A 26,900-nucleotide genomic window follows, 5' to 3' on the forward strand; every position below is an offset into this window, starting at 1 on the left:
TGAAGCCTGCTTCTTCCTCTGCCTATGTCTCTGCCTTTCTCTCTCTGTGTCTGTCATGAATAAATAAAATCTTAAAAAAAAAAAAAGAACTCTGCAGAAAATTCTAATGGTCAGCTGGAGCTGAGGACGTATTGGTCTGATATTATATTCCTTCCATATGCCTCCAGACCTCACAAGTTTACAGTCTTATTTCTCAAGATGCCACGAGTCTTTTTTCTCTAGGAATCCATTTCAGGTCACTTCCTCTGAGAAAGTCATCATTCACTACTACTACCCCTGCTATATGCCATCTCATTCACTTTCTCTTTTGTGTTAAAACTACCAACAACATTACTAATACTAATTCAAAATCTTTCCTAACTCCTTCAAATCACTACACAAAACTGCTCTTTGGCTTTATTACCAATAGTCTCACCTTGGCCCAAACCTCTTTTTTTTTTTTTTTTTCCTCTATGGATCTTCTGATTTTGACATGTTAGAGGCTCTCTCTTCAAGTTAAATGATGTCCTACCCAAAGCTTCAGTTTCCCACCTTCCCATAACTGGTGCCTTCGTGTGTGTGTGTGTGTGTGTGTGTGTGTCCTCTTTTTCACACTATTACCCAGAGATATTATAATATCAGATTCTACATTCCTTATTTTTTCTTTTTTTTTTTTTTTTTTGAGGTAACTCCTTTGGGGAAAGTCGATCAGGTCACACCAAGGGCTTCAATTTCCTTTTCAACATGCATGACAAATATATAGAGACCCTTCCTCTAGACACTTCATCTTCACTGAAAGCCACACGATAAGACGTTTACCTATCATAGCTTAAATTAAATATATCAAGATCAGATTTATTATCTCCTCCCCACAAAATTCCTTAGCCTTCCGTATTATTATGTCAGCTAGCTCCCACACTTAGGACCTTGGAATATTGGAAACAACGCTTACTTAAATATCTTGGAATATTATAAACACCACTTACTTAAATATCTTATAAACAATCGCAAAGAAAGGCATAACCATACAGAAGAGATTTGAGAGGAAGCAGGGGGAAAGAGTCCAAGGAAAGGCATGGTGGTGGCCAAATTCTCAGCTTTATGCCTTTCCTCAGTTCTCCTCACCCCTGTACTGATCCCCACCAGCTTTCTCAACCCTGCCCCACCCTGACCTGAAGTAGGAGGGATTTTAGAAACCCTAGCCTAGCCCTCTAGCCTAGTCTAGCCTAGCATCACAATAAGTTTGTTGATCATCAGATTCTGACCTGTTCTCCAGTTCCAGTCGTCCAGCTGTGTGATTGGCCAAACACTGTGAAATTGCTATGCACCCCACATATTCTTTCAGGCACTCAAGAAAGACAACAACAAAAACAACAGTGAACCGCTAGGTTTCTGAAATCCATCTGAAAGTCAGGTTTGGTTTCCTACCCAGTTTCTGTCTTTCTGTCTTGATTTCAGGACTTCACTTCATCCTAATGAAGGCACATCCTTCCTGCAGTCATTTCCCTTGGTGGACTGTGCCTCTCTCTCCCAGGAGAACGGGGTTGTGTCACGTGATGCTGGATGCAGGGCTTTGTCCTTAGCTCTCTTGGTTTTGTTTTATCCTTGAACCACTCAGCTCCATGCTTTCTTGCCCATCCCACACAGTGGTTTACCTAGCTTCCATCTACCATTTCCACACCTTCTGGGTGCCATGTTTTGCTGTGTCCTAATAGACTTCCTCTCTTTGGATGGCTTTGTACAGTTTCTGTCATTTCCAGCCTCCTGACCTTGTCCAGTGGGCTACATCTTGTTCCAGTCTCATCCACTTTCAGTCTGGTTCATCCCACTGTGATGAATCAGGTCTGGCCCTCAGACATGACACCAACTGCTGCTGCTGAACCCTGGTTATCTCTTTTGCCTTCAACCTGTCACTGTTCCTGTCTGCCTAAACAAAGAAGAGCATGGAGCAGATGTCATTTTTATGCATGCCTTCAATCTTCTTACATCTCATTTGCCTCCAATAGTAAATTGCTATTTCTCATCAGAGACCTTAAGACACTTTATTCTTTCTGTTTTCTCTTTCTCTGTCTCCCTCTGTCTCCTCTCTCTCTGGACTCTTGAATGTACATGGGCTCCCGTGCATGCCCACACACATACCCAACCTGCTAAGTAACTTAAGAATCAATCACTCTTAGTGACTGCTCACTGTATCAGATGAGTAATATTCTTTTTACCCTTTCTACACCCCAACTTGTAAATTTCCATTTCATTAGATCACTTTGGTTGTAATTCTCTCACCAACCCTCCTGCCAATACTGTATAAGATAATGTAATGTGATAGCAATTTTCCATGTAATTCATTAACCTGAGACTTCAGTTTTTGATACTTTCATTTAAAAATTCAATGTGTACATCTAGATATTTTGTCATAAAGCTTGCCAAAACGGCTCACACTTGAAAGAAGTAAAATGAAATATGTGCTCAGACCTGAACTGATGGTAGATAATTAGATTTTCTGTTCATGAAAATCAGGTCAGCTTTACAATTTGATGTTTTCTCCAGCAAAATTTGTATTTTACTACCTTCACCTTTCTGTAAGAAATTGATTGTTGCAAGAGAAAGGAGGAGCTCAGAGAGACCATTTCATGGAATTTCAATTTGTTTTCTCTAATCCACAGACAAGTTTTCAGGAAGGAGAGTTTACAGAAAACAAATTAAAACATTAAAGCAAGGGGCGGGGGTGGCCCTGGGTGGCTCAGTGGTTGAATGGCTGCCTTTGGCTAAGGTCAGGATCCTGGGGTCCTGAAATCAAGGCCCCCTTTGGGCTCCTTGCTCAGCAGGGAGCCTGCTTCTCCCTCTGCCTGCCACTCCCCCTGCTTGTGCACGAGCTCTCTCTCTCTCTCAATATGACAAATAAATAAATAAAATCTTTTTTAAAAATTAAAACCATTTCTAGCTCTTCAGCTTTGACTAGAGGCTGGGGGCCAGTTTCTCAAAATGTGCTGCTGGCGGGATACCTGGCTAGCTACTCTGGCAGGGACATTAGGCTCTTCCCATCCAAGAGATGGCATTTTCTACATGGCTGCTTCCCTGTCCTCTCGTTCACTGTCTTTCTATTCTACAGCACAAGCTCTACTCAGTAAGATTGATTGTCATTAAGGTCAAAATTGATCATGGCAGCCTATAATCAAAAATGCCCATTGGCTCTTTGTTAGAAGATTGTGCCCATGTGACTTAGTATTTCTTCTGACCCTAAGCCCTCTTTCCTGGTTGGTCTCCGGTCAAGCCTCCTCCACCAACACGACCACCAAAACAGGAGCCCAACAGCACCTCACACTTCTTCTTTTTTTTTTTTTTTTTTTTTTTAAGATTTCATTTATTTATTCATGAAAGACACAGAGAGAAAGGGAAGCAGAGACACAGGCAGAGGAAGAAGTAGGCTCCTCGTGGACAGCCCAATGTGGGACTCGATCCCAGGTGTCTAGGGCCAGGCCCTGGGCTGAAGGTGGCGCTAAACCGCTGAGCCACCAGGACTGCCGGCACCTCACACTCCTCATGCCTTTTCATTTCTCTGTTATTTGCACCAAGTTTGTTTGTTTTTACTGTTTTTGAGCCTTCGCTGTATTTCTGCTTGGCAAAAGTCTACTTCTCCTTCAAGACCCAGTCCAGTTATTCCTGCTACTTGTGAAGTTCCCCACCTTCCATCTGCGCAAAGCTTTGACTTATATGTTGCACATAAGGTAATATAGGTAACCTTTGGTTTACATGCCTATCACCCCACTGAGCTGTGGATTCATATTCTTCTTTCTATTCCTGACACCTAACACGGGCCTGACACATAGCTGGATACTAAGTAAAGGTCTGTGGAATGGCTGGACAGAATAACATGCCATAGGAATCTAAAGTGCCTGATAACCTCATTTGGCCCTTCATAGTGAGGTCCAAGTCATGAGCGTGAATCACCTACACACTGTCCATTTTGTTCACTCCCATGGCCAAACCTACACTGAGGAGCCTGTCTTTTCATGTCAGAAATATGTGGGCTGCTTTTTACCAAGAAATCTCAGAGATCTTGATAGAGCAATGCAAACTCAAGTACAAATGTGTGACAATAAGAATAGCTGTGTCATCACAAATGTCTATGAAGCAAATACCGTAGGCTGGCACTGTGCTCACTATCATGAGGAACACATGTGATGTACTTAGTGGTATTCTGGCCCTTGGCAGCTGGGTTGCTATTGAGTACTGATGGCTTGGACAAAAGATTTTACATTATTGGGGCTCTGAAGACCCAGAACTGTGTTTTTATGGATTCTTTTCAATTTACCACCGCCTTCACTAAGCTTTGAATATCAATATTAGGAAGTCTGACCTCATGAAAGTAATTTAGTTAAAAGTATGGAGAGGATTTTGATTATTCTAGAGACTCAAAGATGACTGAATAGAAAAGAGTATTCAGGCCCTATGGACGGTATTCCAAGACAGCAAGTTGATATAGAGAGGAAAATCCATAAATAAACTTTTCTGGCCTAATTAGTACAAAATAGTAAAAAAAATTCTTACTTCTACTGAATTAGTAGGATTTATTCAGGATAGATGGACCAATCCAAGAGATGTACTCTTATGTCTCCCTTATTTCTCTATTTTTTTAAATATACCATATATTATAATTAATATGAGTTAAAACTAGTTCTACCTGATAAAAGTTAGAAGTGTTAAAATCCAATAGGATAGTATCATAATACATACATAATAAAGTATTAGCTCATGTTCTAGCAGTCAATTTTATCTGCTGCTATAATTTCCAAGTTTTAATGATATAAACATAAAATATAACTCTGAAAGGAGATCCATGGATAGGTGTCAGATATTACTGCCTTACCATTCACACAGTAAGCTGTTATTTTCCAAAATGAATATTGCAAGATTAATATTAATACCCTATACATATTTTAGAGTGGACCTGAGGAAGCCATAACAGAAAGATGGCTGGAATTGAAAGACCGCAGCTTGCTCAGTTGTGAAATGAGAAGGTGAAGCTAGATAGTAATCATAAAAGCACCTTACATTTGAAAATGCTTCAAGTGCAAAAGGTTCATGCATATAGAGTATTTCATTTGTTTTTCATGTCAGCCCTGGGAGGTTCTCCCTTTACATTTGCTGAAATTGAAATTTGGAAAGGGAAAGTGAATTGACCAAGGTCATGCTGCTAAGAGCTGTTACATTTTATATTTACAGCTCACAGCTATAAATATGTCAATGCTGCAAGTGCCAGTCTAGATAGCCTATGTCCCCTCTACCTACCAGATTTTTTGAACAAGAGTGCAGACTTTCTAGAGAATTTGTCAAATAGAACAAATCATAACAACAATAACCCTTACCTGTAAGATTACATCTGGGTCAAAAGCTGAAATAATGGTGAGGGTTTTCTTTTTTTATTTTTTAATTATGATAGAGAGAGAGAGAGAGAGAGAGAGAGAGAGATGCAGAGACACAGGCAGAGGGAGAAGCAGGCTCCATGCACTGGGAGCTCGACATGGGATTCGATCCCGGGTCTCCAGGATCGCACCCTGGGCCAAAGGCAGGCGCTAAACCGCTGCGCCACCCAGGGATCCCGGGTTTGCTTTTTGAGCACTAACTGTGAACATTATACAATCCATTACAAAATAAAAAATTTAAAGGCCTCCTTACAGATTTCCTCCTAAAATCAATGTGCACTTTGAATGCATCTCATCAGAACCCCTGTAATTAATCTAAGAACTGCTCACCAAGTACTTACTCACTGCATTTGGTCTAGTGGTTCAGTTTTGCTAAACAAGGCATTATTTGAGTTCTGTAAACCTGTTCTAACTGGGGAAAACTTCCATTACGAACAAAAAACATAAAAGGGAAAAAGGCAAAACACATTTCCAGTTCAAAGCCAATAAACTCTATTTTGCTTTTGGTTAATTCTGATTTTAAGCTTTAAATTGCCGGCTTCAATAGGAGGCTAAATTGTCTTCTTGCTGACTTTTTCTTGCGATGATTACCTATAAAGTGCCTTGGGTCCCTTCTGTTAAGAATATGAGCTCCGAAGTGATAACCATTCAGAGCAGTTTTAAACCAAGTGGAGTACCTGAAAGAGATTTAAGCATCCAAATAAGTGCTACCCTGAAAAGTTCAGCAAGAGTCCACAGCCAGTGAATCATTGTGTTTTGCAGAGAGTGGAAAGCAGGAGCACAAAGCAGGGAGCATATCAAGGCCCTTGATATTTTGCTGGTAATAATTTTTGATTCACCATTTATATCACTTTTAATTTTTGCCTGGTTGAATTAGACACCACAGGAGTATTTTACATAGAGGCACACTATTCAGAGCATGTGTGGCTCACTACATTGCTGAAAGCCAATTCCTTCCATAATTACTCTTTTTGAATTAAGGAAATGGGGTTCCTTTAAAATTGAACTATAGGCTTTAAGTGGAAAAAAATTACACCTGATTATTGAGCATCCTCATCTCGGTACCAGTAGATCTTTAGGTTCCTTATCTAGTGGCCAATAGAGGTACACCTGTGACTCTGGTGGAAGGAGGAAAGAGACAAGAGGAAAAGGCAGAGATTGTCAGCTGCTAAACATGTTGGCCCAGGACTCTGGTGGAAGAAGGAAAGAAACAAAAGAAAAGGCCGAGATTGTCAGCTGATAAACTTGAGGTAGAAATAAGGCTCTTGGTGGGTTTTGATTTCTTCTTCCTTTAGTGTTTCTGTGGATGTTGCAGACTTTCCATGTCTGAGGCCCACACAGCCATCCTTCCTAGAGGAAGTCCATATTTCTAAGGTATGGGCCATTTGATTTATAAAGCATTCATCAGCATGACAGCGATAAAAAGGCAGGGAGTTAACAAAGACAATTACGCATTTCCCTCTGTTATCAGCACCGGTTTTTACTTCATTAGAAAGAGGAGGGAAGGAAAGGTTTTCTCCAGAGGGATGAGTTGGATGCCAGCAACACTAGAGGAGAAAAACACTAGGATAATAGCCGAGTAAACACGGACCAGATGTGGGCTGAAAGTCTGGAGATGAATGTTAATCCCGACTCTGCTGCCTCGCTGTGAGGTGTTGGCCAATGTCAGTGAGTCTGTTTGCTCACCTGTATGGGGGGAGCTGAAGAGGGTGATTTCTGTGATCCAGGACTGGGAGGTTGTGCTTCTCGGCTAGAGGGTGGGGTATTTGTGAAGGTAAGCTCTGAATTTGACTAGAAAAGGACTCATGCTATTTTGATGACAAACAGGAGTGGGTGATTGGGAGAAGGGCATAATCGTGGGTATTTGTGGATGATTTAGCATGAGGAATTATTTGTTATGGAATGAACAGGAGCTTAGTGAGGTAGCCAGAATGGCCTTCTAAGGAAACAACATTGGCAGAGGATTCCTGAAAGAATTTTCCAGCAAAACTAGTCAGACGGTTAGTAATGACTGAGAAGAGAATTTCCCCATTTAAAAACTGATGTACAAATTTTCTACAGGGCAGGATTCCAACAACAACTTCAAAAAAGGCTAACAGAAGATGGACCTGAGGAAGGTCACCAGCTAGGGTAGGAGTCCAGAGGGGACCCAAACATGGAAGGAAGATTATAGGGAAAACAAACCTTTACCTCTAACAGAAGTGATCCCAAGTAGTGCATCCGTAGGAAAGTATCAAAAGTTCATGACTTTTTGGCTTGTTTTATTTATTTCCCCCTATAAAGTATAGATCAGTGTAGATGGATAGGGACAGCAAAGACAAAAACAATGGCCCACAATCCATTCATGCTAAACCTGAGTTAATTACACTGTTGTAAAGACATTTCGTGGACTATCTTGTGCTGTTCTAAAGTAAAGGATTAAAAATTTTTGTGCCACAGGAGATGTTCACAATACAACATTAAGTGAAAAATCATGACACCCAATTTTATTGATACACAAATGCAATATGGTGCAAATTCTGTAGTTGTGTGTTTAAAAAGCTAAATGCAAACATTTTTAAATGTTAAATAGTGATCTCTAATGGTAACCTTATGGATGATTTTTGTTTTTCTTAATTTCTGCCTTTTTCAAACTCTCAACAATGAGCAAGGATTACTTTAGTAGGCAGGAAAAGCAATTTAAGAGAAATAACACAAATTATTGGAAAGCAATTCATATTATTTTCACTGCATTTAGTTAAAAAGAGCCCGAAATATAGGCTTGCTGATATTTTACATGAACAAGGACAGAATTCTGCTCAGAATCCAGGATTTTTTTTCTAGATTATCAGGAAAAGCAAAAGCCACTGAAATTTTGATTTTTTTTAAAAAAGGACCACATTATTGATTGATTATATCTATAATATAGATATTATATCTGTATAGGATACAGATATAATTATTCCATTTTTATAGAGGAGAAAACTAATGCATAGATTAAGCCACTTGCAGAAGTTATAGGCCATTCATTCTCAAAAGTCCCAGTTCCTGTGTGACACAGTATCTATCATGGTCATAATAGAAATAGCTAATATTCATTTAGCACTTAATATATGCCAGGCTCCATGATAAGCGTTTTGTATGTATTATCACAATTACTGTTTGTAGCAATCAGATGAGATAAATACCATCATTTCAACCACTTTACAGAGCAGAAGCTTGAGCCTTAGAAAGAATAAATAACTCACACAGGTGCAGCTAGTAAATGGCAGGGGGAGAATTTTGCAACCTGATTCCCTTTCTTAAGAAAGCATTTTAGGAGGTCATTTTCTCTACCTGTATCATAAAATCACTAGAGCCATGCATGGTCAAGGTCAAAGAGTCCTTAATAATTAATTAGTCTTAATAATTATGTTAATTATGGAAATAAACGAACATTGGAATAGTTTAATAGACTTCTTGGAGAGCTTCTTACATGACACCCTCAGGATATACAAATCTGAGCCCAACCTACATTTCTATTATACCCTACTTAGTAGGTAGTCAATAAATATAATTATTTGTTATTTTTTAAATTTTTTGTAAACCGTATTGTGAAATGCAAACCTAAAATCAAAACATATTTATAAAATATATAGTATGAACACGTAAGGATTGATGGCTTAATCTAATGTGAAATAGCAGTAAAATATTAGATATGTAACAGAAATGCAAAATATAAAAATCAGCAACAATTCACTAATTATTGATTTAGTTTGGATTTGTTCAAGAAAATATCTGATATCTTGTCTTTTAGAGTATTTCATATGAATGCATGCAGAGAGAGATTGATTTGCCATCGAATGTTTTGCGGCCATGGAGAAAGGAAGGGAAAGAAGGAAAAGAGAGAAAGAATGTGAATTTAAAAAACTGAAGAAAAAGCCTGGCTCTATTTCTTGGTGTTCTATTTTTAAAGCTTGCCTTTCTCGGATAGAGATGCTTTCAGCATACACTATCTGCTGTTCTGTAACATTCTAGGAGTGAAATCTTTCTACTGTCTTCCAGGGATACTCTACTTTGAACAAAGAATCTTGACAAAGGAGGAAGGTCCAAAGGCAGAAATAATCTCTGGAGAGCATTCAGTAACAACCCCAAAATTTCTAAAATCCAATATGAAGAGAGCTTTTGAAAAGGATGGGAAAACAAAAGTTTCTTAGCAATTCGACAGCATCAATTCCACTTAATTCCAAATTCCTATAAAGGGCAGGGGAAAAATGAGGACTTCACAGAAGCTTCTAAAACTGAACCAAAGATGTTTGTATTCAGTTTAAAGAACAGATGCTTGGTGCCACAAACCATTCAATGTTATTCTCACCTTTGAGGGGTTTGTCAAAACAACATTTTCTAGAGAATTGGGGGCCTTTTTCATTCCCTTAAGGAATGCAGTGAAGATCTCAGATTATAGACAGTTATGTAGTCCTGACAAGTGAAGGGAGCAGTTTCAATATGAAGGGAACCCTCCACCATTTGGTTAAAAGTCTCTCTATCATGGAACTTGCACAATGCCAATAAACAATTTTTAAAAATTTAGACAAAAATCTGTATTCAGCATGATGTCCAATGCTTGATCCACTTTATTTTTCACTAAGTTGACAAATTGTCTCAGCATGCACATTTAGGTAACAAACCCAGGACCTTTATGATTCTACCCTCCTTAAGACTGAACTTTATTGACTGCAGAGAAGTGAGGCAATGGTAAGGTATCGATTTTATATATCACAAAGTTATGGTCACTTTTTAACACATTCATATCATTTTTCTCTTAAACATTTACTCATGTGGTTTTCACACTAGCCTGCCATCATAGAAGAGAACCTTGGGGTATACTAGAATTGTTAGCATATTCTTTATTGGAACAATAACTCTAGGATCCCTGCAGTGTTTCTTAAGTGGTCAACCAGCATGTCTTCTAGGAACAGGAAGGTAGCTCACAGCTTTTGCTTTTGAGACTAAATCTGCCAATGCTAAAAGGAGAGACACCAAAAATGAATTACATTTGTTCCTATTTTGCATTTGGAAAAAAAAATACATTGGTGGCCTTTCTGTTATGAAAGTAAGCAGAAGAAAATGAAATAGACCAAGGTTTTATTGGAAAACCCCCACTCCAGTGCTCTGTAAAATTTTCCTGGTATTCCCAGGAAACAGCAGGATTTGGGCTGTCCTTGTCTCTTGCCTTGTTTGAACCAATCATTTCAATTACCACTTGATAATGCAGAGATCAAAGCATAGATGACAAGGTCTCCTGGAGAATTACTTTGGTTTAGCTACTTTAGCAACTCTCTACCTCAGAGTCTATTTAAATTACAGAATTGCACTATCCCTGTTCTTCAGGTTCTGCATCATCATAGGAGCTCCAGGAAAAGCATGATTTCACACCCCTCCTCATAACTAGTTGATGTAGTATAAGGGGACCCGGCAGAGCTGTGACTGATAAACCGAACAGTAACCCTTGTGCCCCCTTGCTTCTCTGAATTTAGGGCTCTGTTCTTGGGTAGCCCATCATATGGGGTGTGATCCCAAGCTTCATATGAGAGTGAATTTGAGCATATGACCCATCATCCCATCAAATATTTCCTGACCACCACCTCCACCATCTGCTAACTGCTCCTTTTGGTGCCTGGGTAAATAGGCAAGTAATGGTAGTCCACTCCTTTTCAACTAGTAATAACAGCTGTTCCTAATATTTTAGAGTCCTTTGCAAAATTATTTGGCATGCATTGTATTATTCGATCATTGCCACAACCTATGAGGTTGTATCATCTACAGTTGATGACTGATGACACCTAAGATTTGATAATCACAATCATGGTGAAGTGAGTTTTATTATCCCCACTTGATAGACGATAATACTAATGTTTACAAAGATGCCAGAACTGGTCCAAATCCCTCAGCTAGAAAATGGCAGAATCAAGATAAGAACCTAGATAATCTGCATCCCAGTCTGATGCTCCTGATGGGTTATCAAAGGAAATAACAGACTGAGCCATGTATTGCCTGGCCCCTCCTCAATGACCCAACTTAACATGGGACGTTGAGCAAATTCCCAAGAGAATCCATGCCTAACGTTTCTCCTAAGTAAAAAATGATGGGAAAATGTTATTGAAAATAATATAAATAGCAGCCGCTTTTATCTGATTTGGAATATTCATTGGACAGGGGAGTTGATTTGTGTCGCTTAAGGAAAATGAGAATACATGCATGGGTTGTCTCTGACCCTTTCTTTCCCTAATCCCAAATCCCCAAGTCACCCATCAAATCAATTTTTAAAGGGGAAAAAAAAAAAGCTGAAATGTGCTAGGAACTTAAACCAAGGAATATAAAGGCAATCCATAGTGAGCCCATCTTTCCTTGTAGGCAGAGAAATCAATGCCAATGAGGGTGTTGGGTAATGCTGGAGGTGATGCAAACAGAGCTGTGGACTCTGTGAAGGGCAGCAGCACGACCTAGGATCACAGTCCTCACCTTTTCTTTCTAAATAAATGCCATGAAGGAAATGCCACTTCTGACATTTCCATAACATTCTGTACTTTGGGGAAAAGAAACCAGCCAAGGAAGCCAGGCCTGAGGCAAGAGCCGCCAGAAATGCTTAGCATGTTAAAGTACCGCATCAATAGTTCTTAGTCCTGGAGGGATGAATTCTGTGGGGAACCTGGGGATGGACTGAGGACCAGTGGAGCTGACAGGCTGAGCCATGGCACTTAGCTTTGAGGCCCATGGCTCCCCTTGTCTGTGACATGTAGCACTCGGTGTTCTATTTGGCAGGACCAGCAAAATTTGAAACTCCATACTGAAAAGCCTAACTGTTCTTACCACCTTTTCTCACCCAAGAAACAGTTCTTTCTGAGGAGTAGGATTTATGCTGAACTTGCTTTAAAAAAAAAAAATAACAGCTTTATTAAGATATAATTCACATATCATAGATTCACTTAATTAAAATATGTGATTCGATGAGTTTTAGTGTATTTTCAGAATTGTTTAACTATTGGTATAGTCAATTGTAGAACATTTTCTTTCTTTCTTTTTAAAGATTTTATTATTTATTCATGAGAGACACAGAGAGAGAGGCAGAGACATAGGTAGAGGGAGAAGCAGGCTTCTTGTGCGAAGTCGGTTACGGGACTCGATCCCCGGGATTGTACCCTGACCCAAAGGTAGACACTCAACTGCTGAGCCACCCGGGGGTCCCTGTAGAACATTTTCAACCCCCTCCAAAGGAAAACCAATAGCTATTGATCATCAGCACTCACTTACCCCCCAACCCTCAGCCCTGGGTAACCACTAATCTACTTCCTGTTCCTATGGATTTTCCGGACTTTTCATAGATTATATAATATGTGAACTTTTGTGTCTGGCTTCATTCAATGTAATGTTTTCAAGTTTCATCCATGTTGTAGTGTAAGGAAAGAAAAATAATTTTCCCTCTACCTTTCAGAATTCTTGGCTAAGGTCATGTAATAAAAGAGATATACAAGAGAAAAAAAAACAAATTTATTAACATGTATATCCCATGTATACATGAGGGACACCCAGAGTCTACTTGAGATTCTCCCTCTCTCCTTCTGACCCTCCAGCTATGTTCTATCTATTCTAAAATAAATAAATAAAAATTTTTTTTCTGTCTTTTAAATGTAGACTTAAAGACCATCTTAGCAGGGAAAGGGGGAAGGGATAAAGGTCTCTTCGGGGAAAGTAAATGATTTTTAGGAAAGATGAAGAGACCCTTAGAAGAACAGATGGGAGGTATGATGGTTTGTGAAAAAGTTTGTCAGGATGCTGCAACTATTTCTAGTCTCCTCTCTTGTGATAATGGCTGATGACACTCCCAGGAAGGGGATCTATGACAAGCGAGTTCCTTTCGGACTGTCTTCAGGCAGATAGGGGAGTTCAGAGAAAAGCTCTCCCTGCATCTGCTATTTTTCAGGTGCCTATATCTCCACATTATCAAAATGTCAAAGTGCCATATCCTGGGGTGGCATGTCCTGCTACCTTTTCGTAGCATGTGTCAAAATTTCATTTGTTTTTATTTTTTTTAAAAGATTTTATTTTTTAATTCTTATTTATTTATGATAGTCACAGAGAGAGAGAGAGAGAGAGAGGCAGAGACATAGGCAGAGGGAGAAGCAGGCTCCATGCACCGGGAGCCCGACGTGGGATTCGATCCCGGGTCTCCAGGATCGCGCCCTAGGCCAAAGGCAGGCGCCAAACCGCTGCGCCACCCAGGGATCCCTGTTTTTATTGTTGAATGATATTCTATTGTGTAGCTAAGACCACTTTATGTTCATTCATTAGTTGATGGATATTTAGGTTGTTTCCACTTTGGGGCTCTCATGAATAATGCTGCCATGAATCTTCATGTATAAGTTTTTGTGTGGACATATGTTTTTAAATCTCTTGAGTATGTACCTAGAAGTAGAATTGCTGGATCATATGATCCCTCTAAATTCAAATTTCTGAGGAACTGCTAGGTTTTTCCAAAGCAGTTGCAGCATTTTACATTCTTGCCAGCAGCGTGAGAGTTCTAATCTCTCTATATTCTCTACAAATCTTGTTATTATCTTTTTCATTCTAGCCCCTTAGTGGGTTTGAATTGGTATCTCATTGTGGCTTTCATTTGCATTTCCCCATAACTAATGATGTTGAGCATCTCTTCATATACATATTGGCCATTTGTTGATTTTCTTTGGAGAAGTGTCTAGTCAGATCCTTAGCCCATTTTTAAGTTGGTTTGTTTTGAGTAATAGTTTATCTTGAAGTTTTTAACATCAGGTGTACTGGGGATAAAATTTCAAATTTGCTTCACCAGCTGACATCACTCTGTGATGAGAGAAGTTGCCATATCTTTTCCCTTCATATGTGATGGATCCTGGGTCATTTCTTTCTTGAGTCTAAATGTGGTGGCCCTGAGGAAAGTTTTCAGTTCCACAAAAGTGGTCTTTCACTGGCATGGCTGAGAAGCTCTCTGAGAGTGGAGATGTGAGCACTCTCTTCTTTTTTTTTTTTTTTTTTTTTGGAAGAGCACTCTCTTCTGTGGCAATTGAAATCCATAGTTTTTCTACTCTCCAAATAGAATTTCCATTGTGTAAAAGCTTATCACCAGACTTCCTATCACTTTGTTGGGAAGGAAATCACTCTTGCAGCAGTGTAAACTCTGCTGTCAATGTTTTCTCACCTATACTATTAAGGTAACCTGGGGGGACCAGCATTTCCTCAGAGGAGAAAACAATTTTAAATACTCTATGTAATCCAGAAAAGAACCCTGGTGAAGAACAAAGCAAAATGTTTTTACCATGTTTCAGTCTAGATTGATAATTATATCTGAAATTTAGTTTTGACTCTTTCTGACAATTTTATCTATTTAATACATTCTTTTAAACATCAGGCATACATTCTTACTCTCCATTAGTTAGTTGCCAGTCCCTGCTGCATATTGGAACAACCTGAAAACCTTTTAAAAACTATATTCATCTTGGGGCCCCGCAACCAGAGAGTTTGATTTCACTGCTTTCTAGTGGGTCCAGCCCTACATGCAAAATTTGCAAAACTCCACATGTGATTCTAATATGCAGACAGTTCCAAAACACAAGCCCAGGTTTTACCAACCTCTTAATTCATTATCTGACTTAATTAAAAAAACACATGCTTCTAGATCCTCTCTAGACCATGCTTCTCAAACTTGAACATGCATAGTATCATCTGAGTATCTTGTTAATATGTAGATCTGATATAGAGGGTCTGGGGTGAATCCTGGGACTCTGCAGTTCTAATAAGCCCCTTCCTCCCACCTCCCCGTGAGGCTGAGGCTACTGGTGGTGGCTCTCAGAATTGGTGAGCCCCTACATATTCATGGCACCTTTCAATTACTTCTCACCACTGTCTCAAGGATTCACCTTTTTAGAACAGCCATCATCATATAGATGTGCTCCTCTCCTTTTAAAAACAGAGTTGAAATTCTATTGCTAATCTAGGTAGTCCTTGTTAACATAAAACAATAAACCTTTATATTAATTTAAAATAATGATCCAGATCCTTTAAAGTGGTCATAAAGATACTGCACAGCTGAATGAATAAGGAAACTGTGCGTCATATAATTGAAGGTTTCAGTCTTTGGAACCAGTTACAGGAGACTCACTTTGTGACCTCAGAAGTTATTTGACTTCTCCGAGTCATTGTTTCCTCTGTGAATATAAGTAGCAGAAGTTACTTCTAGGGCTGTTATGAACCACAGGTGAATTAAGAAATGTAAAGTGCTCAGAGGTCCATTGAGAGTTTAATTAGTCCTAAAGAGAGTTTAATTTTTTAAATAATAATTCTTAAAACAGCCATTGCAGTATCTAAATATGTTAAATCCTCACTAAAATCTTTTGCATGAGGATTTAAAAGGAGAGTTTCTTCTTCTCTTTAACCTTCCAAACTCATTTTTTCCTCACTTCTCCCAACAGCAAGGGCAGTCTTGAGAAAAAGAAACCACAGAAGAAAAAAAAAAAAAAAAGAAACCACAGAAGGACAAATCGAGGCTGCAATAGAAAAAGAAGTCCTGATGTTACTTTGTCTTACTGAGGAGAGATCAGTATATATGTTAAAGAGATTTTGTGCTCGCTTCGGCAGCACATATACTAGAAAAAAAGAGATTTTGTGGGTTTTTTTTTTTTTACCTCCGCTAATAAAGTCACCTCTTTCTTTCCTTTACCACCATCCACCTGAGTCACCACCAGACATATGAACTCCTTGGTAGAATGTTGGAAGGTGTTCAGATCTTTTGAGACCCATCAGATAAGAAAGCGACTGAGAAGTCAAGTGTAGATGTTGATTTAGTATAACCAAAGAAAAAGCACTGCAAAAAAAAAAAAAATAGAAAGGAATGACCAGTATTTTTCCAATAAATAAATTGATCTTTTTAAATCAAATCCCTTTTTTTCCCTAGAAATGGAACAAAGATATATTTCCATAAAAATTTTGGCCATATTGAGAAATTACTTAGTGTTACTATAAGATTTGTAACTACTTTGCTGGTTTCCAGAAAACATACTGTTCAACTTTAGAGAGATGTTTCAAAAATCAAGTGAAAAGTTCTCACTACCTTCTTCATAATTATGGTAGTTGAAAATCGCATGACATCAGTTTTTCTATTTGTTCCTTATTGGGGCTGTAAGAGTGCAAGAGTTGCCATTGGATGAAGGGCTGTGTCTACCTGACTGTTCTCTTGTTTTGGTTAACCTGTCAATCTAAAGAAATAAAACTTCACTGTGTCCTGTTGATAAAGAGAACAAAAGAACAGCCAACATGAATCTATGTTCTCAGGGAAAGAGAGTCCTTGTGACAGAGCAAAAGCCCCATGAATATAGGATTGGTGTGGCAATGTGGGAGGGGCAAGGATAGGGGGGGAGAGGGTACAAATGGTAGGGCCCTTAAAGTCCCTTCAATCCTTGACATTCTATACTCAGTGCAGAATTGTGAGGAACAGAGGTGTGCTTCTGCTGATTATCAAACTAGTATAACTGGAGTCCTCACCAAATGTGCCCCATCTCCTGTAATTTCCCATGTGATGGAAGAAGTGGCATTAGACTTTGGGAACTGAGCAAGGGACAGACTAAGGATATTTCCTTTAAAAATTACATTGGTTAATTTCACCTTTGATACCTTTGCTGAGGAGAGAAGCCAAAGGTGAACATTAGCAATCGCTTCTGATTTTTCCCTCTCTTGATTCAAAGGGGTAATTCTTAAGGATTGACTTCATCCTGTCTCTTTAAATTGACTGAAAGTTCCTTTAATAAGCAAGTCTCCTATTAATAGTTTTACTATGCAAGAGCACCAAAATCAATTTACAATTTAATGGCTTCTCCTGTCAAGGACACTGCTGATAGTATTATTAATGATTTTCAAATAATACGCCATTATGCAAATCCCATCTATTTTAGGTGTCTTTGCCAGGCACCTACAGAGGTACTGGTTCCTTTTTTCTTCTTTGATATTCCAGTGTCACGGTTATCAAATATGGAATCTCTAAGGATTATGATCCAATAAACAATAAATAATCTAAAGATAAAATTTCAGTGCTTATCTTATTATACAAACAAATTGTGTGGGGCTTCATATTTCTGACACTCATCAGCTACTCAGAGTGTAGAAAATAAAGCTATTAAGACAATAGAGGATTGGATTTGCCAAGAATAAGAAACAATGTTATTTGGTTGTTTCTATTTATTTCTGAATGTGTGGTCATGTTGCTCTTTGGGAGTAAAACAGGTAAGCCTTTTCTAAACAAAGGCTCACCCTGTTAGCCAGGCTACTCCAACCATCTCTCCTGCACTCTATGTATGCAATCTAATAAAATATGTGATGAGATACAGGAGGGGTTGGGGGTACAAGATGGAGATAAAGAAGTCAAATGTTTTTAGGTAATATAAGTAAGAGCATTGCAACATGAAATCCATCTTAATGTACCCTATCATGAAGTGCCTTGATAACAAGTATTGGGTCATGATGTCCACAAGATGGTAGCATGGCCCAGCCATTCTAATGCCCATCAATACTTTTCCACACTTGGTCTAATGGCTGATTGCTTTAGGAGAGATGTACAACTATAGTTTATAAGACAGGAAGATAGAAATCAATATCCAAAATGCATAAGTTTGATGACAAAGAGGATATACTTTTGGCAGGTTTCTGTAGAGTAAATTTGATTTCATTTATTTATTTGTTTGTTTATTTAAAGATTTAAAAAAAAATAAAGATTTTATTTATTCATGACACAGAGAGAGAGAGAGAGAGGCAGGGACACAGGTAGAGGGAGAAGGAGGCTCCATGCAGGGAGCCTAATGTGGGACTCGATCCCGGGACTCCAGGATCATGCCCTGGGCCCAAGGCAGGTGCTAAACTGCTGAGCCACCCGGATCCCTGATTTCATTTATAATGTCAAATTCATTTCTGAAATAAAGAGCACATGTATCATTTCTTACATCTTCATTTATATGAAACTTGATGGCTTTGATCAATAATTTAAAATTTAAGGGAAAAAAGGGTACCTGGGTGGCTCAGTCAGTTAAATGTCTGACTCTGGATTTTGGCTCAGATCATAATCTCAGGGTCATGAGATCGAGCCCCACATTGGGCTCTATGGTCAGCTTAAGATGTGCTCTCCTTTTCCCCAAGCCCCTCTCCCTCTCTTAAAAAAAAAAAAAATTGCAAACTAATTTCTTTCTAGAAGACCTAGAAAATTTCACCAAAACTAAATAATGTCCATGACTTTAAAACTATGTGTCTATGTAAACTGATTGTTTCAAAAACTTTAGTCAGAAATGTTCTTGGCCAGTGTTCCCAGAAAAAAAAATTTTCAAGGGCAAACAAGTGTTTTGGGGCCTCTGAGTAAGTGGTAATATAGGAAGTAATTAAGCCCTTATTACTTAGAAGGTGACATTATTAGATTTATTTTCAGAGTCATCAGGCTTATGGGAAATTGAGATTTGTGTAATATTTGCATTTGTCGTACTGTCTACCAGTCACTCACAACCAGAGGACCCTAAGGCTAGAAGCGCTAATGAATAGATTATGGGAAAATTTTTAGCTAAATGCCTTGCTGTATGGGTGAAGTTGGAAAGTAGTGTAAATAGTATATTTTGTCAAAGTTGAAACTCAGCTTTGGAGGGATGAAAATAACTATAACATCATGACTCCACACCCCCCACCTTTCAAAACAGCTCTTGGGAGCCCTCAGCTTTCATCTTTATAAAGGCAAATAAAATATGAACATCTTCCCCTTGTGATCTAGGTGGAAAATCTGCCAGCCTGAATTAAGAGTTTGATTCTAGGACATTGGGTGGGACAAGATAAAACAGTTTGATTTTATTTTGGTTTATTTTTTTATTTTTATTTATTTTTTAAATTTATTCATGAGAGACACAGAGAGAGAGAGAGAGAGACAGAGAGAGAGAGAGGCAGAGACACAGGCAGAGGGAGAAGCAGGTTCCATGCAGGGAACCCAATGTGGGACTCGATCCCTGGTCTCCAGGATCACGCCCTGGGCCAAAGTCGGTGCTAAACAGCTGAGCCACCCAGGCTGCCGTGATTTTATTTTGTGATGGTCTTATACATTTATTACTTTAATAAATTTGTAATTTTATTACAAAAATATTACATTTGGAAATACAGTAAAGCAGAATGAAGGCAAAAAAAAAAAAAAAAGACCCATAAGCCTATCACTCACAGGTAACCTCTGTTGATATTTTGATCTGATTTAATGATTTGTTCTAAAGGAGTGAATTCCAGGGCACAGCTCAGAGAATCCTACAGTTTAAGGCATTTACTAAATAAATATATTTTTTCTTTTCTTATTATTGTGATCTGTGTTCTTCTGCTTTTCCTTCTCATGATGATGATGAACCTCTCAGTCATGACCTGTGTGCTATATATTTTCTAAAATCATTCCATGACCTTGGGCAGGGGTACGTTGGGTAACCTCTCGGTCCTTCAGACCTACCCCATACCCATTCTGGAAGAACAAAGTCACAGTACAGACGTTTCTCAGTTGCCGTTTGGAAGTGCAGCTCGTTAACCTTGCTTTCCTCTTCTCTATGTCCCTTCTCTTCTCTTTCCTCTTCCCCTTGTACGTCAATTTCTATTCTTCTCTGTTTCAGCAAAACAATATCAGTCAAGGTAATTGATGATGAGGAGTATGAGAAAAACAAGACCTTCTTCCTTGAGATTGGAGAGCCCCGCCTGGTGGAGATGAGTGAGAAGAAAGGTGGGGGAGCTGCTCCAGGGCTGAGCCCAACAGCTTCTGCTGGCCTGTGCCACCCCTGGATGCCTGCACTCTTCAGACATGACTCACAACACACACATCCCTCCGCCTATGTAACAGGGCATAGATCTCGCCCCAGGGCCACTGTGGGCTCCATCGGCCACTTGGGCCACTCTGCACATTGCAGGTCCAAGATAGGAATTTTCAACACAGCCAATCAGGCCTCCATTTCTGGGAAAGGTGGTGCTAATACTCGCCATGCCAAAATGAAGCCAACTTTCTGATTTCTCTTCCTAAGTTGGGGTGCTTCCTGACACCAAATGGAAGCAGGAAGAATGTGCAAAAGTGGTGAATGAGAAGACCTCACAGGGGGCCAGCTGAGAGTAGCCATGATGCCCTATTACATACTTCTGGAGGTCCATGTGTTGCCAGTTCTCCCTGCATAACATCACAGTAACATGCAGCTTGGTGAACACCTAGCATGAGCGTGTGACTCCAACCATTTGTTTTGCCTTTGTCTTGTGTTCCCACAGGAAGATCATTACCATTAGAATATTTGACCGTGAGGAATATGAGAAAGAGTGCAGTTTCTCCCTTGTGCTTGAGGAACCAAAATGGATAAGAAGAGGAATGAAAGGTGTGAGAGTATACAAAGACATACCAGCGAGAAATTGTACTCTTCTCTCTCCGTGTCTCCTACTCTCACACTTAACTCTCTCCTCTTCCTCGGCTCCAAGTACTATCCTTCATTTCCTTTGAAGCTTTAACAGTTTCATCTCCCTTCCCTAATCCACAAGTGCACCCAGCAATGCCCATTTTCTTCAAGAAATGCCCACTAACGTTGATTGAAACCAGATTTAAGAAATACATGAGGGATTTCTGTAATTCAGAAGGAATGATCTAAAAGCATGATTTCTGTGTTCAGTTATTTACTACTCAGGGATCATTCTAGAATATTCTTCCAACTTCTAAATCTCCCTTTGAATGTTAGTGATAAAGACTACTTAATACCTATGAGTAGTGACAGAGGAGTCAAATGGCAGCTAATAGGAACTTTCAGAAGAATTCAATAATTATGCTTCTTTAGACAATCCAGTTTTCAAATAATATATATTTAATAGAACAAAGATCCTAGGAGAGTAGTGTTATCCACATTCTAGCATTCATTTTGGCCTACGATATTTTATACCATCAAATATGACATTTCAAAGGGACCAGATGTAGCAAACTATAGTCCTACAAATCTTCTTTAGTAGGAATGATATGTTCCTTCAGGAAGAATTTAGCCCTTGCTTATGGCCTAGCCAGCCTTATGCTCCAAAATGTTTTGGTCCTTATAGAATTGACAAATTTCTAACATGCATAGTTAAAAAAAGAAAAAAAATAAACGGCAGTGTCCTTACAACTAGATTTCTTTTTAGTTGATTTGTACTTATATATTTTAAGGACAATATTTGAACAAAGAAGCCAATTTCTTTTCCTCTTTGACTTATTCCTATTTTCTATGGCCTATTTTTGATAAGGAAGGACAAGAATTTTATACCACCCTTAAAGATAATTTTTTATGTTGAATTATTACAAAGGCTTCCTACAATTATCCTCTAATAGTGGCCATTTTAAAGAGATTATGTAATTATATGTAAAATGGGCATACTACACATGAATAGCTCTTACTCATTGCATCTGAACAATTGATGACTAGCATAGAAGTTGATCAGATGGACCACTTTGTAAAAAATTTAGACTTTTACATGTAAGGAAAAATGTCAAAATATAGGACTAATTCCTATATTGACACAACATTTGGGGGAATTTAATCTCACATTTGTAAGAAACTCACTGATGGACTTCAGAGTCCATCAGAAAAAAAAAAAGAAAAGAAATGTATGTCTCTGACCTACTCATGTCATAAATGGTAACAGGAGCCTTTTGGAATGATGGAGAAAGGAGCACTGGGGACCCATTTTAATGCAGCCTGTTTCATATGTTTCTTAGGCAGTAGGCAGAAGAAAAAGACACTTTAGAAAACCGAGTTGATTTCTTACAAAGCTGGGATCAAAAGTGCCTTATTAATATACAGGAAAAAAGCACTTCTAAATGTATTCCTCCAAAACACTCTTTTTTATATAAAGGAAGAGTATCTTGGATATGGCTCTTTCAATTGTCATTTTAGTAAAATATGCCCCCATGTAAAAGCAAATTAAAATTCCTTGATAGCACTATGTGGTTCACACCCTCCAAGTGGTTTCTTGGAACTACAAATAAAATACTAACTTCTTTTATAAAGTATCCTCTAATGCCACTACCATTAGCAGCAAAATGGGGCTGAAAACATAATTGTAGCATTTCCCTCCACATCTACTGAAGAAATTTATATAATATGTTTAGCTGGGAAGCTTTCACCAAAATAAAGTGCTACTGTATACCCTGGGTTTAAAGCACCTAACCTGGAAGACAAATTATGGATGTCTTCTCCTCTAGCCTGCCTTGTCAGTGTCCATGGATCTATGTGTCCACAAGAAGTATAGTGGTTGTCCAGTTATAATATGCAGAAGTCATAGATAAGGACACACAAATAAGTGCTAATTCCTGGGACTCAAGTTTTGAGGATTTAAGAAACATTACTTGAGGGCCAAGGAATACCATACAAAATAGAACCTCCAGATCTTGGGCCAAAGTCCCCTTCAGGCAGGGCAGCCAAAATGGAGTTTCCTGAGATGTTTTATCTGTTTTCATTGAACAAAAGGTATAACACCTGAGATCCTGGATGATTTAAGACTTCCATATGTTGAAGTCAGTAACTCCTGGGCAATGTTTAATGAGGAAGACTCACTCAAATGAGGTTAAGATTAACTTCATAAAACGTTTCTACTCTATTGGTAAACTAGATAGATATACATACTATATGTAAACATATATAGTAGAAATGTTTTATTAAATGCCAAAAAATAAGAGATGAGGTGAATTGTATACATATATATCAGTCACACACATTAAAAAAAATCAGTGTTGGGATTGTTTATTGGAAAATTCCCATTGTCACATTTCCTTGGGATGCACCCATGTTAGCAGTGGCTTCCTACCACTGGAATCAAATCTGCCTGGATTTCTTTCTGCTGATATTCCTCTTACTTTCATTATTCATCTGGTCTCTTATTCTGTGTTGTCTTTGTCTGTTTCCTTCACAGCCCTGTTATTGAATGAGCTTGGTAAGCATTTCATTTCTTCCATTTCCTTTCCATTTCTCTGGGTGATTTTCCATGAATGTCAGGTGATACAGTAGTTTTCTGACTTTTATTTCTATTGATTTACTAGCAAGATTGTTGTTTAGGGCCATTACCTCATTTTTGTGTAGGTTAGATAGCTTATATTCCATTTTTAGTTTATACAATCTTTTTTAAAAACCAGTGAATGCTCAGGGATGCACAAGAATTAAATTTGTGCACTAAATCCCATTAATCTTAAAAGAATGAGTAGTGATTAGATCATGAATGAATATTTTCAGATCTTTCATAATTGTAAATATTATCTGGCAAGTTTTTGTATCTTGGATGGGTGGTCAGGCAGTCCAATGTCACAGGTATTTGTTATTTAGCATGTAAGTTAAATAAATTGTAACATTTATTCTTTTTTCTTTTTTAGGTGGCTTCACAATAACAGGTAGGAATTTTTAAAGCTAATGACGTCAATTTTTGTTTTGCTTTCTGTTTTTGCCATATGTTGTTTACATTTTTAAAAATCATTTCTCATTTTTTATTTTCTTTTAATGAAGGAAAATACCTGTATGGTAAGACAGTTTTTTTTTTTTAAATGTTCTTCATTTCCCCCAAATGCCTTTAAAAAATCAAACCAAAACCACATTTTACGTAACCTACCTTAACATTTAGCTGTGGCACATGGTGCTTTTGCTGATTTTACACATTTAACATTTTACACATTAACTGTGTGTTGTATTTATGTACAAACAAATTTGTATGGAGAACCTGTAATTGTTCACATTTTGATACTGGTCTATTTGTAAATATCCATATAGCACTGATGATGTGTGGCATATTCGGCTATATGCTTCAGAGCACCAGACTAAATAAGACAATTGCTGGCCTCAAGGAAACTTAGCAACTGACATCCAGGACTGTTCCATGGCCCAAACTTCAGCTCCTAATAATACATGATGTGCTGTTGACAGGGAACAGAGCAGTCCCTTCCCCTCATCCCAGGACACCAATCTGAGCCCCTTTGGGAAATTCAAGCATTATTAACATGAGCACTTGAAGTGCATTACAAAGTGCTCTATACAAACCCAAGATGCCACTCAAAAAGTTTAAAACTCTTAAATTCATACTGGTATCCAGCCTGTGTAAGTCACAATACTTAGTACAACTCTAAAGTTATTTTCTTGTGTACAGAAGGAGGTGTCTCCTTACAGTTTCCTCTCTTTTGACACTAAGTATTTTCCCATTCTTTCAGAATCATCTATGCAGATTTAGAGAGAGAAATATCAAATGGCAGGGGTAATGTGTCTGAAGCTGCAGGTTGACGATATCTCTAAAGACATCCTAATGGCCACGGCATTTTCTGATATATTGTGGAGATATCACTTCTGTAATTATTTTTTTCTGAAATCAGCTGAACGAAAATATTTAAGGAAGGAAATGCTCCTTAAAATTCCAATTTTTGCAAATGCCGTGGTAGGGAAGTTGAGGGTTAATTAAACCACTGTTCTTGTAAATTCATTATTAGGTAGTTCCAACATGCTTCTGTCCAAAGTAGAACTTTCTGAATAAGAGCAATTTCACAGGGGCTCTTTTCTCTCCAGTGTTTCTCTCCCAACACCACATTTAATGGCAAAATGATCCACACTCTCTCAGAGACATGCAAATTGAAAAGGATGAAAATGTTAACAGGACAAGCCCTAGTAGAGGATTTTTAAAATCTGAACCAGCTGAAGCTCTCTCCCAGGTCAAATCTCCCTGATTGTGCACTGCTGAAGATGCTATTTTTAAACATAATGCAGGAATTTATATTTATTTTAAAAATTGTTATCTTCTTTTTCTCATCCCATCATTTTAACTCACTGAAGCCTTCTTGGAAATATTCTATTCCTGGCACCCAATAAGTTGGTTATCCTTGTGAGATTTGAGGGAGGTGGAAATTGGGCAAAGCAGCCTTCATGGCTTCTGAAGTAATTAGAAAGAAAAAAGCTAAACATTGTAGAAATATTGTAGTGTCTAGCAGCATCTTCAGCACTATGCAGCCTGATAATGAGATCTTCACTAAAAATCTTTGGCTATAGAAAGCCTTGTTAAAATGCATTGATGTATTTAGATATTTTCCTGTTTTCCTTATTGAATATGTCAGAATTTTGCTTTTAGGGCCTTCCTTCCACATCACTTGAAGTATCTTCCCTTTTAAGTATCTAGGTAATAACAGAATCCTAGTTTTATTTTCTCAGAAACTGTTCATATCATGTTTTAGAATATCTGTCCAGTCGTGTCCAACATTTCCTGCTGTGGACATATCTTGCATTTGAGAGAACAGAATCACTTCCTCCAAATATTTCTATCATTTCATATACTTAGTTCGTTAAGTTCTTTCTTAATGGCTTCAATTTGAAATAACAGCTTTTCTATTGTTGCCATCTCTTCCCAACACTTGAAATTGATACAGTTAGAACAAGATAATGTTCTAAAGCTCTCTGGGAATTTCTACATTGGCCTGTTCTTCTCACTGTGTATGACCCTTCTTCTCCCAGTCCAGGTCAGAAAGCCTGGGATCCACTCTATATATACAGATGCCCTGGGGAAGTTTCTAAAACTTAGGTCTACACAGTGAAAAGCAGCTTTAAGTCTAAAGAACTTTTCTTTGAAGTCAATTTGAAGCTTTGAAGTCAAGGCTTTGAGATGTAGGGGCAATAGAGAAGAATTAATCTAGCCCTTGGACACTGCCTGCAGCTTTTATGTGGTCTTGTGCAGCTAAGTGTGAAAATCTAAATTTGAAGCAGGATATATGGAAATTGAAAAAGTCATTTGGTCCACAGCCCAATATATTTCAGAGATTTCATTAGTTGTGGACATTAAGTGCTGGAGGTGATTTTGGAATTTGCAAATCTTTGCGTGTTGCTCCTAGACCTTGCCTCGTTGAAAGGCCCTGTTGGAACCTCTGACCTCATTGTCCCTTGCCCTTTTAGCCATATAACATAATAACCCCCTATACATTATAGCTTGTTAGAGTTTGTAAAGCATTTCTTATTCATTATATAATTTAATCTTCAGCCTTGCAGAGTAAGATTTTACTGTTCTCACTTATAGGGAGGAAATGAAGGTTGAAAGTGATTAATCAATCTACCCCCACATAACCCATCTAGGGTTCTGGCCCTCTGACTTTAAGTCCACAGCCATTTGATGTCTTTCATGTCCTCCCTTTCAATCTCTTTATTCCTACCTCTATCTTAACCCGTTGGCAATCCAAAGTCCAGATATGTCCTATGAATGCCATCAGTGTGAATTCCAGTCAAATGAAACATGTAGGGGGGGCCCCAAAGGGGAAAACTGGAGCCCATTAATTTGGATTGTTTAATAAAATTAAGTATTCTGGTTCAATCTGTTTGTCTAATTCCCCAAACAGGTAGTCATAGAGTTTAAATTTTTTTAAAGATTTGATTTATTTATTCATGAGAGACGAGAGAGAGACAGAGAGACAGAGAGAGAGAGAGAGATGCAGAGACACAGGCAGAGGGAGAAGCAGGCTCC

The 26,900-nt window shown here is 38.4% G+C and overlaps 1 protein-coding gene across 24 annotated transcripts in view; it reads left to right on the plus strand.

Moving 5' to 3' along the window:
- The window catches only part of SLC8A1 (solute carrier family 8 member A1), a 377,788-nt gene that overhangs the window by 291,043 nt on the left and 59,845 nt on the right, over window positions 1-26,900 (plus strand). For 11 of the 24 annotated variants that reach the window (XM_072770408.1, XM_072770413.1, XM_072770409.1 and 8 more), the window contains 4 exons: window positions 20,048-20,154; window positions 23,340-23,360; window positions 23,794-23,811; window positions 23,924-23,938. In XM_072770408.1, the coding sequence (XP_072626509.1) occupies window positions 20,048-20,154; window positions 23,340-23,360; window positions 23,794-23,811; window positions 23,924-23,938 (161 nt within the window). Of the gene's footprint in view, window positions 1-20,047; window positions 20,155-20,684; window positions 20,789-23,339; window positions 23,361-23,793; window positions 23,812-23,923; window positions 23,939-26,900 lie in introns of all 24 variants that reach the window. The other 13 variants (XM_072770420.1, XM_072770397.1, XM_072770405.1 and 10 more) reach the window with 7 other exon arrangements.

This window comes from Canis lupus, chromosome 12, assembly GCF_048164855.1.
Source record: "Canis lupus baileyi chromosome 12, mCanLup2.hap1, whole genome shotgun sequence".
Classification (NCBI taxonomy): domain Eukaryota; kingdom Metazoa; phylum Chordata; class Mammalia; order Carnivora; family Canidae; genus Canis; species Canis lupus.